This window comes from Lynx canadensis, chromosome C1, assembly GCF_007474595.2.
Source record: "Lynx canadensis isolate LIC74 chromosome C1, mLynCan4.pri.v2, whole genome shotgun sequence".
Taxonomy (NCBI): Eukaryota; Metazoa; Chordata; class Mammalia; order Carnivora; family Felidae; genus Lynx; species Lynx canadensis.
In genome coordinates, this window is record NC_044310.1 from 7995473 (window position 1) to 8010579 (window position 15107).

Below are 15107 nucleotides of genomic sequence, written 5' to 3' on the forward strand. Positions count from 1 at the left end.
ATGTGCTGACGGCTCCCCAAATCTGGGTCTCCGCCCAGATCCCCCCAGAACAACTCAGTTCTCTGCTCAGAAGCCCAACAGGTGTCTGAAACACGTTCAAAAGCAAACTCCTGACCTTCTACCCCAAAACGCGCTGCTCCTTCCACCTCAGTCCTCCTGACTCAAGCAAACGCCACCCTAACCTTCCGGTCACTCAGGACAAAAACCTGGACTCCTCGGGGCGCCTGGGTGGCGCAGTCGGTTAAGCGTCCGACTTCAGCCAGGTCACGTTCTCGCGGTCCGTGAGTTCGAGCCCCGCGTCGGGCTCTGGGCTGATGGCTCAGAGCCTGGAGCCTGTTTCCGATTCTGTGTCTCCCTCTCTGTCTGCCCCTCCCCCGTTCATGCTCTGTCTCTCTCTGTCCCAAAAATAAATAAACGTTGAAGCAAAAACCTGGACTCCTCTCTCCCTCACTGACCCCCAAATCTCAAATTCAAGAATCCAGCCCCTCCTTGTGCCTGCACGGTTCCCGCTAGGGTGCAAGCCGCCAAAGTCCTCTGCTAAGGCTGCCGCAGTTCCCTCCCAAATAGACCTCCTGGCATCACCCCTTGCCTCGCGGATAATCCCGCTCAACATGTAGCCACAGCGATCCTTCTGAAACGTGCGTTTCAGCTAGCAGCTAACAGCTTCCCATTTCCCACACACGGTCCGTACGGTGGCTCCCGAGACCCTACACGATGTGCCCCTTACCTCATCCCAGGTATTCCTCTGACCCCATCTCCTGCCACCTCCCTCCTGTCACACGGCTCGGTCGCAGTGGTGATCTCGCTCCCGGCCGAAGGCAGCGTGCTGCCGCCATGAGGCCTTCACGCCTGCAGAACCAGCTGTCTAGAATGCTCCCCCCAGATATGTATTTGTATGGCTTGCTGTCTTACGTCCTTCACAATTGTGCTCAAACATCACAGGAGTGTGAACTGCACTGGTCCACTTATATGCGGATTTTTTTTCCCCATAAAGACAGTGCAGGGTTATAAATGTATTTTCTCTTTTTCCTATGATTTCCTTAACGCCATTTTCTTTCCTCTAGCTTACTTTATTGTAAGAATACCGTATATTATGTGTATAACATACAAAATATGTGTTAATTGACTGTTTATGTTACCGGTAAGGCTTCATTGGTAGCTAAGTTTTGGGGGAGCCAAAAGTTATATGTGGATTTTCAACTGTGTGTGCGTTGGGGGGGGGGGGGGGGTGATGCCTTAACCCCCACATGTTCAAAGGTCAATCGTATATATTTTCACTTATTTGTGTCTTGTCTCTCGCTGCTAAATATAATGTTTTGTCCACTGCTGCATTATTCTAGCTCTGAGGACTTGGTGTAGCTGGCCCACAGTGGGTGCTCAGCTCAAACTTGTTCAATGAACGAACAATGACAAAATTATGATACCTTACATTTGGATAATTCTTTAGGATTTATAAAGTACCATCACAAGTACTATTTTTTTAATTTTTTTTAAATATTTATTTTTGAGAGAGAGAGTGCAAGCAGGGGAGGGCAGAGAGAGAGGGAGACAGAGAACCCGAAGCAGGTTCCAGGCTCCGAGCTGTCAGCACAGAGCCCGACTCTGTGGGGCTCGAACTCACGAACCACGAGACCATGACCTGAGTGAGCTGAAGTCGGATGCTCAACCTACTGGGCCACCCAGGCGCCACACAAGTACTATTCATTTAATCTATTTAGGTGACACTGTTCTGTTTTCCTAGGAGAAACAAAGATCCTCGGGCTGTATGTGCTCATCCATGGGAAGCCCCATGTTATAGTTAGACGGGAAATCTCTGAGGGCTACCATTTATGGAATGCCTACTCTATCAGATGATGTGTTAGGCACTTCGCGTAGACGGCCCACCCTTGATCAACGTAGAGGTTAGGGGCACAGACACCCTGTGAGGTCAAAACTCCATGTGTAACTTTTGACTCCCCCCAAACTTAACCGCTAGTAGCCTTCTGTTAACTGGAAGTCTTACCAATAATAAGAACAGTTAATCAGCACATACTTTGTGTATGGATTACACATCGTATTCTTACCACGAAGAAAGCTAGAGAGAAGAAAATGTTATTAAGAGAATCACGAGGAAGAGAAAAATCTATTTACAGCCCCGTCCTGTATTTCTCTATACTGTAAGTTTATGTTGTCTGTTTATGAGATGAATCATCTGTCAGCACCCACATGAACATTATCTCCTATGAAGCAGAACAATGTGGACGTTACATGCATTACTAACACTGGATAGCAAAAGAAAAGATGTGAGAAAGAAATTCGTGTTTACTTATAGGTATAATGATTCAGGCACTAATAATGAAGCAGCAGCAATAAGACTGCATCACGGTAGCTTAGTGTAATCAATACGATTGCTTCATGGTAGCCTCGCCTATGCTCTGACGAATGAGTCGTTACCAAGTTTTTATGGTGCACAGTATTACAGTCATATTCACATTACAGTGCTGGAAACACTGATACATGTTTTTAAAAACCACGTACCTGTGATAGGTTGATACACACTTCCTCCAATTACCGGAGAGAGACGAACTGTACTGTATGGTGACGTAATTCTTTGAAAGCAAAGTTATAAAACAGTAAGAAAACCAACATGCTATTAACTTCACAGTAAATCTCACTCACCTAACGCCCACACGGGAATAGGCGGTCCACTGCCACACGAGTCTTGCACACGATGTCTGACACGATGAATGGTCAGGCGATCAGGATACAAAAACATCTTGTACCGTTCTTGCCATACAGTCAATAGATTGTCACACGAAGACCCACAGAGTACATCAACTCTATGGCACGATGATGATTTACCGTTCACTAAATGGGAGTGGCTCATCGTAAGGGTCCTTATCCTGGTTAGTCTCCTGGTGAGTAGGCTAAAGCAGAGGAGGGGTCGGCTTGAGGCCTCAGGGGTGGCAGAGGGGGAGGGGGAGGCTGGAGACGCGGCACAGTGCTCTGTGTAACTTTACAGAAATACGTTGTAATTTGTCTGACTTCTTTGCTTTTCCATTTCTCTAACAATGTTTTTTTTTTTTTTTAACGTTTATTTATTTTGAGAAGGGCAGGGGAGGGGCAGAGAGAGGAGAGAGAGAATCCCAAGCTCTATGCTGACAGCACAGAGCCTGACGTGAGGCTCGATCTCACAAACTGTGATGACCTGAGCTGAAATCAAGAGTCGGATGCTCAACCGACTGAGCCACCCAGGCGCCTTCTCTAACAGTGTTTTTATACGGTACCAATCTTTCTTCCACTGTCTCCTTCAGTTTCAGTACCCATATCAGAAAAAGATCCGGGTCATAAAAGAAGTCACAAGCAGTCTTGAGTAACTCGAACCCTTCCGCCGGTCTGTCCAGTGCCAATCGGTTTCCTGGCACCGCTTCTTCAAGGTCTTCTTCATCGTCCAGCACTGGTTCAGAAACGCTCGTCTCCCTCAAGCCATCTTCTGCTAATTCCTCTGGTGTGGTGTCTGTTAGCTCTTGAATTTCTCCAAGATCCATATCACCTTTCAGCGCCGATCTTTTGGGCCACCTCCACGTTCTTTCACTCTCTTTCATGGTTTCCTTGATCGGCTTTGTCCTAAGTCCTGTGAAGTCATGCGCAACATCTGGCCACAGTTCTCTCTGGCAGGAATTTACTGGTCCAGGCTTGATGGCATTTGTGGCTTCTTCTACAACCAAAATGGATTTTCAGCGATGGAATCCTTCTAGACTTTCTATCAGGGTTCTCTTCAAAGTGTTGACAATCCTTTTCATAAAGTACCATGTGTAACGAGCCTTAGAGGTGATGACCCTGATCCAGAAGCTGAAATAGAGACGTTGTGTTTGGGGGCAGTCAACCCCTTCAATGCCTCTAGTATTGAACTCATGGGGTTCTGGGTGGCCAGGGGCATTGGCTCATATGCAAGAACTGTACAAGGCGACGCTTTACCGGCAAGGTCCTTCTTGACTTCAGAGACAAAGCATCAAGGGAACCAATCCAGAAAAAGGGCTCTTGTGTCCAGACCTTCTTGTTTTACAAACAGAAGACTGGCAGCTGGTGTTTACCTCTTCCCTTCAAAGCTCGAGGGCTAGCGGCTTTATAGATAAGGGCCGTCCTGATTGTAAACTGGACCGTATTGCACAATGGCAGGATTATCCTGCCCCTTCCTGCCTCAAATCCTGGTGCTCGCTTCTCTTCCTAATAAATGTCCTCTGTGGCCTTTTTATTCCAGAGCAGGGCACTTTAGTCTGCATTAAAAACACGTTCAGGCAGATACCCTTTCTCCTCAGTGATTTTCTTTTACAGCCTCTGGGAACTCATCTACTGCCTCTTGGTCAGCAGAAGCTACTTCTCCTGTTATCTTGACTTTTTTTTTTTAAGTCAAACCTGTTTCCAAACTCATCAAACCATCTTTTGCTGGCATCCGATTCTCCGGTGCTAGGTCCTTCACCTTCCGTTTGCTCTACGTTGTCATATAATGACTTTGCTTTTTCTCAAATCACATTAGAGTTTTAAGTATGCCTTCCTTAAGGCAATCCTGCACCCACATAAAAGCTACATTTACCATATGCGATCAAAAGATACTTCACAAGGGGCACCTGGGTGGCTCAGTCGGTTAAGCGTCTGACTTCGGCTCAGGTCATGATCTCGCGGTCTGTGGGTTCGAGGCCCGCGTCAGGCTCTGTGCTGACAGCTCGGAGTCTGGAGCCTGCTTTGGACTCTGTGTCTCCCTCTCTCTCTGCCCCTCCCTCACTTGTGCTCTGTCTCTCTCCATCAAAAATAAATAAATGTAAAAGCTATTTCTCAAAAAGTGCAAGAGTTTTGTGCCTGTAGGCACAGCTGTGGCAACAGCTTCACGCTTCAGCGTCCTTTTCTTTTTTTGCAACGGTGGATTAAATGCTGGATTCATTTATCCTGAAACGGTGGGCGGTCACAGCTGCGGACCTCAAGCTGCGGTACGTCTCAAGCAAGGCAACGTTTTCTTACAATATCATGACTTTGCTTCTTGGGAGAACTTCGCCAGTGGCACTTCACATGGGTTCCACAGAATTATTCAAGGTTTATTTACGGTATCGCACTGAACACGATGAAAAACACACGAGGACGGAGACAGATCGACAGATCGCTTTTGCGACACGCAACTTACTGGAGGGGTGAACTGGGCACACGGAGATGATCAGCCTCGCACGGTGTTTTAACCAGACATTCCCAACACTTGAGCTCATTGCAGCAACAGAGGTGGCTACAAAATTACTACAGTCGGTACGGTTGTACTACAGTTAATTTTATGCGGTTAGGATTTAATGTTGTACCTTCATGTTTGTTCACATTTCTCTCGACTGCAAATGGCACCAGGTATAGTCTGTGAGTGCTCGTGCACTTAAGTTTAGGTAATGTTTAACTCTAACGAGAGATTTGTGTATATTTTACGATGGTCAATAATAAGACTAGGATCTACATCTATGTTACGCCTTCGTGACATACTTAGCTTCTTAATTTCTAGGCTATGAGGTTCCCATCTGTGAGTTTTTTCGAACGGTCACAAACCTCCCAAAAAGTTTTCTAGTTATGTGTACCGAAAACAACCCACCTAGAAGTGGACCCGTGCAGTTCAAACCTGTGTTGTTCAAGGGTCAAGTGTACTTGGAAACCTCCCAGGAGCCCAGTGAGGTGGAGATCCCCGTTAACAGCAAGGAAAAATGAGGCTAAAGGAAGTAAAATAATGTACCCAAGTCACACAGTGTACACATGAATGGGGATTCCGAGCCGGACTCCTGAGCTCTCCATACAGTGTAGCCCAGGCCGCCCGCATCTATAGCACAGCCATCACCAAATGATCATCCGGTCTATTAAAGCAAGAAGCCCTGGGGCAAAATTCCACACCAACACGCTCCCCGTAGGAAGACCCATGGATGGGGCTCTACTCCCAAATGTATCCCGAATCCAGTGTCAGTGGATTGACACTGAATCCACTTCTCAGTGTCTGCACTGCCAACCCTAGGGAAGCCACCACCATCACTTGCCCAGACTACTCCAGTAGCCTCCCACGGTAGTCAGAAGAACAGGATCAACTACAAGGAGTGCAGTTGACAACGGCCCCGGCCACGACTCTAAAAATATCACGTTTGTGCCAAGGCCACATTTGCCACAGGCTGCCTCTAGCCAACGCAGGATGCAGGAGGAATGCTGAGGCAGGGCTCCCGGGGTGGGGGGGGCATGGTGGCCGGAAGACCCCCGTGGTGGCTTTGCGTGGTAGCCTAGCACGCTCCTGTCACTTTCCTTTGCTGTCTCATGGCTGCTGATGGCTAGCCGGCCTATCCCTGCTCCCTCCACGTCCCCCGCTCCCACCATAAGTTGTTTCCCTGACAAAAGTCCTTGCACTTTTAAACACAACCCCCTAACGAGTCTCCTGCTTTCATTCCTGCCGCTGCACGAGCTTTCCCCGCACCAGTAGCCAATGATTATTAAAAATGGAGGCCCTCACCCCGCTCCCCTGGGCACGCATCTCCAACGTTTATGAGAATAAGAGCCAGTGTTGACCGCGACCCTGAGGCCTAAGAATTTGACCCTTCCCCCAACCTCCCTTGCTCTCCGTGCCCCAACCACATTTCCCTTTTTTCTGTTCCCTGAATTTGCCAAACTCTCTCCCACCTCAAAGCCTCTTCCTGGAACACCCCCACGCAGCACAAAACTCGCTCCTCCACATCATGTGGGTCTCAGTTGAAACAGCACCACCCCAGAGAGGAAGTCCCCTCCCACTGCTACCCTCCAACCCGTTATCTCACAGGACTTGGTGCCTTCTGAAGTGACCTCATCGACTTGCTTATTTCCTGGTTCCCTTATAAAACGTCCTCTGTAAGGACAAGGATCTCGCCTTGTCTTGTTCACAGAACGGCATGTGGGAAGCCAGACTCCCTTCTGACATGCTTCCTCACCTCTCCCTCCATGCTGCTGATTCGGACCAACTCGTTGAGGATCAGCAAGGCTCCATGGATGCGATCATCCCGATTCATGCCCTTCTCCTTGGCCAACGTCTCATCAAACCCCTTCTCTGCTTCTTCAAACGTGTGCTATTAGAGACACGGGACGTGTTAATTACCCCATGTCCAAAGGGAGAAAGACCACCAGCCCGCCCCTTCTGCATGGGGGACCCTGAGGCGTTACCATGCGTGCTCAGTGGCTTGTGCCAGCAACATCAACGATAGGGATTCACCAAGCTCTCTCGTTTAATTTAGCTTCAACGTGCACCGTACCATGAGGCAGAGGCCACGACCATCCCCATTTAACAGATAAAAACCAGAGGCTCAAGGAAATTAAATGACTTGTCCAACGTCACACAGCAAAGCCAACCCTAGAACCCAGGTCTCTAGTGCCACGTTTAGGAATCTCTTTGTAGTACCAGCTCTTAGTTAAGAAGTGCCAGGTCTCTCTCGTCTAATGTCACGAGCCCTGGCACTTCTTAAATTAGTATCATTGTGTGTCGCTGCTTCTCAAGACACCCATTTTTCTATATTTTCACACCTCTGAGAGGAGAGCTCTTATAACTGGTGATGAGACGGCAGTAAGTCATAGTTTTACTGTATCACGTTTTCATTCATCCTGAGTGGCACGTAAAATAATGGTGTGGCCACCAACAGATCTTTGCATTAATGAAATCCAATGAGGTAAGTACTGACTCATACTGAGCTTAAGAAACCACTTGAGACCAACACAAAAGTGACATTTGCTCTGTGGCAAGGGCCCTGTTGCAGCCCTTAGGCCAGGTGGTGCTGTATATAAACGTGCTGTGGGGCGCCTGGGTGGCTCAGTCGGTAAAGCATCTGACTTCGGCTCAGGTCATGATCTCCCGGCTCGCGGGTTCAAGCCCCGCGTCGGGCTCTACACTGACAGCTCGGAGCCTAGGGCCTGCTTCCGATTCTGTGTCTCCCTCTCTCTCTGCCCCTCCCCTGCTCATGCTCTCAAAAATAAATAAACATTTTTAAAAAATGTGCTTTGCAGGCGAATGCAACAGAACCATCTCCTCACCCTGTACCACTGAGGCTTCTGCATCTCCTTCGGCTCACGCTGGGTGGTGAGAATCAAACAGGCACGAAGGGCGGCCACAGCTCCCTCCCGGATGGCCTGTTTGGGGTCCCACACGGCCACAAAAATGTTGTCAAAGAAGGGCTGCACTTGCTGGAAGAAGAAGGTGGGGACGCTGATAGCCAGCTCGCGGAGAACCAGAACCTGGGGGAGAAAAGCACACAGAGAACCCTCGTCTGTATCAGAGAGTTTCGTCCCATCAGGATGCGGCTTCTTGCCATCCTGGAGCCTGTGTGTATATACATCAGGAAAGGAGCAGACTCGTCCTCTCTTCTAGCTGGGAACCTCTGGGGACATAGGAATAAAAGAAAAATTGATCGAAAATCTCAGTGTTCATTATCCTAGGGTGTTTACAAACACAGGATTCTCATAATGTTAGAACATGAGCTCTGGAAGGGAGACATGTTTACGCTTTGCATTCTGTCCCACTGACAGCCTAAAACCATCCCTGGAGCACAGCGGTATTTGATAAACATTTATTTATTTTTTAAATGTTTATTTACTTTGAGAAAGAGAGAAAAGCACAAGCGGGTTGGGAAAGAGAGAGAATCCCAAGCAGGCTCCGCACTGCCAGCGCGGAGCCCAATGCGGGGCTCGAGCTCAGGAACTGTGAGATCACGACCCGAGCTGAAATCAAGAGTGGGACGCTTAACCAAATGAGCCACCCGGGCGCCCCTTGATAAACGTTTATTAAATGAGTTAATAATCCCGTTCAATATTTAATTTTGCTATATGTCCATCTGACAGTGGAAGAAACTGAAGGTCAGAGGTTGGCCCGAGTTTCAGAGTTAGGAAGGACAAAGCCGCCTTGAAGCAGGGTCCACATGGCTGTCCCTCCCCCAGTACCAGGGTCCCTCCTCGTGGTACTGGCTCCTGAAGACAGAGCCGACAGGAAAGGATCCAAATGATGCTCTGATCCCCACCACATTCATTCCCAGATTCTCAAGGACAGACTCTCCCTCATCTCGCGGCCTGGAAGCCTGGTCCCTCAAACCAGGCTTTTTTCAGGGCCGAGCCTCAAAAAAGCAGTGGGGGGGTGCACCACGAGAGGATGAGAAGCTCCCACTCCCCCAACTGCAGAAGAGCCAATGGGGAAAGAGGGAGTTTGGGCCAGGTGCCCACCAATCAACAAATGCCTAGAAAATAAACAAGAAAGGCCTGAAAGGAGGCAGACCACCACTCCCACTGCCCCCGCTCCTCTCCTCCTCCTAGTATTTCTGTGTTCCCATAGGACAGCAGAGAGACCTTGACAGAAACACTGACAGGATCACACAGATAGGACAGCTGTCTGGGGCTTTAGGAGCCTTTTGGCTTGTGATTTCGTCTGCCTGTGGCCAAGGGGGGAACCTTCTGCTCAGGAGGCAGTTTTGAGTCTAGGAAATCAGAGGTCCAGACAGCACCGCACTCAGGGCTGTGCCTATTGGGCAACAGAAGAGAACTTTCAAGTTTCCTCTTTGGGTACGGAGCTTGGGGCAAAAAGAGAATGGGATTCAGGACAGAACCGAAGGCCCCTTAGAAGCACAGCGCCTCTGCCTGGAGCGTCCCCTCACCGCCTGCCTTTCAGGGACCCGAACACGTGGTGCGGAGGACCCCGACAGGGCCCCCTTGCTCCCCAGCCAGCTGCATCCCTCCCCGCGGGCACTCACGGCTGCGTGTCTCCGGCCCTCGTTGCGGTCAGCGCCCAGCCACTCCAAGGCTCGCTTCACCTCGAACTCCACATACTCAGCTGTAAAAGTGTCGCCTGCCATGGCAAGGCGGCCAATGGCCTTGGATGCCATCTCCATGACAACTGGGTCATTAGAGGGGAGGAGGTTCCGAAGATAGTTAGCAAATCTGCCGATACGGGTGGCATTCCCGCCTTCCACTCCTATGAGGCTGGCTGGGAAAGACAGGAAGACAAAAGGTGAGGATGGGCACGTCCGGTCCCGGAGAGCGCGCGGCCCTGACAGGAAGGCTGGCGCGTGACCCCTTCCTTCTGCTTTGAGTACCAAGCGCAACTTCCAGATGGGAAGGATGCAGACAATATTTTCATTTTAAGCAGCAGGTTTGACATCTGTGCCAGAACTACTTACATAAAGCAAAACAACCTTGTTTTAGGACACGTAATTTGTTTTCCCAAGAAGAAAAGGAGTAAAACGGAGAATGAATAATAATGCACCAGACCGGTCCCTGGGATGTGAAAATGACATGCTTTGTATCACTGTACCCCAACTTCGCCTTTCCATTTGTGAGCCCCGTTACGCCGAACTGCCCGACAAGGAAACCAGAGCCTGCAATGAGCCACACGGGGTGGGGGGAAGAAAGCTGGCTTGCAGTCTCGGCTCAGGCACCACCTGGTCCTACGAAAGTTGCGTAATGGTTCTGAGACTCTGTATCTGAAGACATCAGCTGTGCCACCATCCCAGGACCGTTGCTAAGATTAATGCCTGAATAAGTACGCTGAAAGCCACAGGGCTCCTTAAAATTTCATGAAACGGGTAGGAACTCAGCATCTAGTAAGCAGCGGACGCAGGTGCAGTGGACACAGAGGTGACCGCCCTTCATTCCCAGTTGTCCCGGTCACCAGAGGCCCTGCCCTTACCTATGGCCAAGATGCCACCTTTCCTTTCATTGGCATCCGAGCTGGAAACCAGTTCAAAAATGTGATGGTTCAGCTGATCATAGAAGCGAGTAGACTCCTCTTGACTCATCTGCGGAAGAAGATGTACTCAGAACAACTTCTAATGTCTCCCTAATGCTGGGGGCGGGGGGGGTGGGTGGCTCCCAAAGGTCAGGACTGAGAGGTGGCCAGCAGATCTGGCTCACGCCGAAGAGGACAGAACTACTGCCCACGTTTATAGCTGTAAACTGTTGAGCAGATGAACCCACAGCTCATTTGTATGTGGAACAAATGCCTGTTGAGTATCTACCCCATGGCAGGCCACATCCTGGGGTTACAAGGATGAGCAAGAGACACCGTCCAGACATCAAGCATGCTCTCTCTCTAGAAAGCCCAGCTACCCAGCTCCCAACCCAGCCGACTACGGTATCTAGAAAGAACGAAGGCTGGAATATGGGGGAAAGGAGAAAGAAAGAACGAAAAGAAAGAAGAAGAAAAAGAAAGAAAAGAAAGAAAAAGAAAAAAGAAAGAAAGAAAAGAAAGAAAAAAAAGAAACGAAAGAAGAGAAAGAAAAGAAAAAGAAGAAAGAGCAAGAAAAGAAGGAAGGAAGGAAGGAAGGAAGGAAGGAAAGGAAAAGGAAGGAAGGAAAGGAAGGAAGGAAAGAAAGAAAGAAAAGAAAAGAAAAAAAAAAGAAAGAAAAAAAAGAAAGGAAAAGAAAGGAAAGAAAAGAAAAGAAAGGAAAGAAAGAAAGAAAGAAGAAAGAAGAAAGAAAAAGAAAGAAAGAAAGAAAGGAAAGGAGGAAGGAAGCACAGCATAAGAAATGCCACAGAAATGTGTAGCCACTACAAAGGAACCGGCGCACCCTACAGACAGGAAAAATTGGGTGTCTTTGTTTTCCAAATCCTCACTCAGCCGTCAGAAGGAATCGAAACCAGTGCCGGTGCATTGAGGCCCAATACTCCACGACAAAGCCCAGAAGCCCTGACCTCTCGAAGCTCCATGGTGACATAGTGCTGGAGCTCCTTGGCAGCTTTGGCCCTGGTCTCCTCATTCCGGCTCTTCAGGCCGCTGGCAAACTGCTGCAGGACGCTCACGTTGCTGGACGTGGTGGTGGCTGTGGTGGCGGTGGCAGGTCCGGTGCCCAGCATCTTGACCTGAGGTTCTTTGGAGAGACACTTCCCTCAATATTTTGCATAACAAACTATGGTGTCATGAATATATTTATGGTGCCCGTTCCTCAACACGGATCTCCTCTCTGCCCGTTGTCGGGGGGCGGGGGGGGGATCCTAAAAAGGTTGGGAGACCTCACTGAGGAATGTAGAGAAAGCCTTGATTCATTCCACAATGACTGGTGTTTAAAAGAGGCGGGGGGGGGGGCACCTGGGTGGCTCTGTCGGTTAAGCGTCCGATTCGTGATTTCAGCTTTGGGTCTTGATCTCGCGGGTTCAAGCCCCACATCGGGCTCTGTGCTGACAGTGTGGAGCCTGCTTGGGATTCTCTTCCTGCCTCAGAATAAATAAATAGACTTTAAAAAAAAAAAAAAAAAAAGAGGCAGTGTAGCAGACAGGGTTAAACTGTGGGCTCTGAAGCCAGACTACCTGGGTTCGAATCCAGTCCAAAATTATGTATTAAATTACAGATTGAGTTAATAAATGTTAAAAAGTGCTTCAGTGCCAGGCACACAGTGAGTTCTTAATAACCGTCAGCTGCTATTACCATGACCGGCGCCAAAATCAAGAGTCAGATGCTTCTCCAACCGAGCCACCCGGTTGCCCCCATAAATGTAATTTTAAATCTCCTGGCAACCATATCAAAAAGACGCAAAAGGAAACAGATGAAATTGATACATTTCTTAAATCTAACAGATGCAAAATATCATTTCAACATGTTACCAACATAAAAATTACTGATGTACTTTCCGTTCTCTTTTTGTACTGTGCATTTTCCACTCAGGGCAACCTCAACTTCAACTAGTCACATTTCAGATGCTCTAAGCCACCCGTGGCTGGTGGTTATGATATTGGACAGTGCAGTTCTCTTAAGTACCAGTACTTGGAATGTGAGCTAAAAGAGACTGATTCATTCCTGAGATCACTCATTCGTTCCTCAATTATATACTGTCCCTCCTCTCAGTTGAGCTTACAGTCTAGAGGGAAATACAAATAATCAGGCAACCACCATAAAGTGGCCATAACAGGGCTCAGCCCAGACTGCTGCGGGAGGAACACATATACCGGTCCAAGGTATGTCCACATTATATTAGAACACCAATTTTTCCAAAATTCTTATTTTTGAAATTATCTGTGAGATGCAGAGAAAAAAAAATTAGGGAATAATTCGTTTTGTAAGACCTTTAAGTACTTCAATGCTAAGAAAAAGGCTGCAGAAGGAAATGTCATCCTTCAGGGGAGAGGAAACCCAAGGATCCCTGATGAGAAAACTAGGAAGGGGTGTGTGCCCCGCCTCTGCGATGAGGGGGAGGGAGGCTGGCAAGGAATTCTCATTCTCAGGAAGAAACCAGAGTATCTTCACAGGGTCTAAGGCCCACAGGCCCATCTGCTCCAGGCAGAATTCAACTAAAATACTTGTAAGTCCAATATCCTAAGAGTCTTGGTGACGGCTGACAGAAGTTAAAGTTGGGGTGGCTGAAACTGGAGATGGGGGTGGGGAGGGCAGAGAGGATGAAACCCCAGGATGGAACCCAGCTCAGTTCTGGGGACTGGGTCCTTGAGAGGTCCCCAGGATGCAGTGCATGGGGTACACACGGACGTTGCTCCTCTATGAGGACAACCTGTAGGTGGCTCGGAAGATGGGGTGACTGCGGGGCATGGAGACCCAAAGGCGCCCGGCGGTACCGGAGCTGATGGGCCGCCCTTCGCCGCGCCAGGGACACACGGCAGGCTGAGGGGTCCGGGGGTCTCCTGGGGGTCCGGAAGGAGGTGGGTGCTGCCTCGCCGGGTGGGGGTCAAGGGCTCAGACGGCGCCCAAGTCCGTAGGGACCTCACGGACCAGACGGGCGACTTCCCGGCACCCCCCCTCCCCCCCAACGGACCAGGCTGACCCTGGGTCTGGAGATTCCTCCACCTTAGAGGGGTCGGTGCCAGGCCCCAGACTCACCGCGCGGCTTCGGCCAAGGCCTCGGCTGCCGCCACCTGTGCGGGTACCGCCGCTTCAGGCCCCCGGCCCCACCACCCGCCTTCCCCGCTGTCCTCTAAGCCGGGCGGGAGGGAGGGCGGACTCCTAGCGCTGAGGACCAATCGTCAGGCGCAAGGAGAAGATGGACTGGAAGGCAGACCAATAGAAATGAAGGAGAAGTGAGGCCTGGGACCCGGCTTCTCTAGGGGGCGGGGACTGTTCAAATAGACAAACCACGCGGCCAGTGGCAGACGAAAGGAGGCTTAAAAGAGGACTGCGTCCACTTGGGAGAACCAATCGCTCGTGAGTTGATTTCTGCCACTTCCACGCGCACATCCGGTGCATCGCTACTATTATTCCCCGCTGCATCGACACTGTGGCGGTCCGGATCCTGGTGTATGGGTACCGCTGTAACCAGGGTGTGAGCGACGTGGTGCCCTGTCTTTAAGAGAGCAAAGATGTAGAACTTTGGGACCAGCGCTAATTATGCACCCGTGATTTCTCTTCTTTGAAATGCAATGTGCGTTTAAATTGCGTTTTTAGTTAGAATTTCCCAGTTTTCCAAAATTACCTAGCTCACAAGATCATCCCCATAACCAAGTTTTAACTGAATGACCTACTCCTAAATAAATACTTTTAAAGCACCATCACTTAAAAACATCCAGGGGCTCCTGGGTAGTTCAGGGGGTGGAGCCTGAGACTCTTGATCTAGGATCCTGAGTTCAAGCCCCACCTTGGATGTGGAGCTTACTTTTAAAAATTAAAATAATTAATTAAAAACATCTTTTCAAACAATCAATGGCAAAAATGGCATTTGACGGCATTGAACTCCTCGCTGACAGTGCGGAACCTGCTTGGGATTCTCTCTTTCTCTGCCCCCTCCCTGCTTGTGTAGGTGCGCGCTCTCTCTCTCTCTCTCTCTCAAAATAAACATTTTTAAAAATACAAGCTGTACAACAATAGAAGTATAATATAACCCCTTATAAAACATTTATATATTTCTTATGTGTCTATTCAGGGCGGGGGTGGGGGAGGGATATGCAACTTAAGATGCAATGAAATACGGAGAGGGCATATTTTTTCCTTTATCCATTACCATCAATTACTTGTGTAATAAAAAGAAGTGTCTAAAATATCATATGACCTCACTCATTTGTGGAATTTAAGAAGCAAAACAGATAAACATATGGAAAGAAGGAGAGAGAGAGAGGGGAACAAATCATAAGAGACTCTTTAGGATAGAGAACAAACTGAGGGTGATGGAGGAAGGTGGATGGGGGAT

At 49.0% G+C, this 15107-nt stretch overlaps 1 protein-coding gene and 1 non-coding gene across 2 annotated transcripts in view; one reads left to right on the top strand and one right to left on the bottom strand.

The window, feature by feature from the left end:
* Positions 1 to 13889, bottom strand: part of MTOR (mechanistic target of rapamycin kinase) — a 134833-nt gene extending 120944 nt beyond the window's left edge. The window contains exons 1-6 of the mRNA XM_030327666.1: positions 13808 to 13889; positions 11677 to 11852; positions 10673 to 10781; positions 9738 to 9970; positions 8035 to 8235; positions 6945 to 7079 (exon numbers count right to left, since the gene is read on the bottom strand). Coding sequence (XP_030183526.1) covers positions 6945 to 7079; positions 8035 to 8235; positions 9738 to 9970; positions 10673 to 10781; positions 11677 to 11838 — 840 coding nt within the window. The 5' untranslated portion in view covers positions 11839 to 11852; positions 13808 to 13889. The remainder of the gene's footprint in view (positions 1 to 6944; positions 7080 to 8034; positions 8236 to 9737; positions 9971 to 10672; positions 10782 to 11676; positions 11853 to 13807) is intronic.
* TRNAR-UCG lies at positions 7803 to 7887 on the top strand. The gene has a single exon. It is a non-coding gene; the product is annotated as a tRNA-Arg (tRNA).
* Positions 13890 to 15107: the final 1218 nt, after the last annotated feature.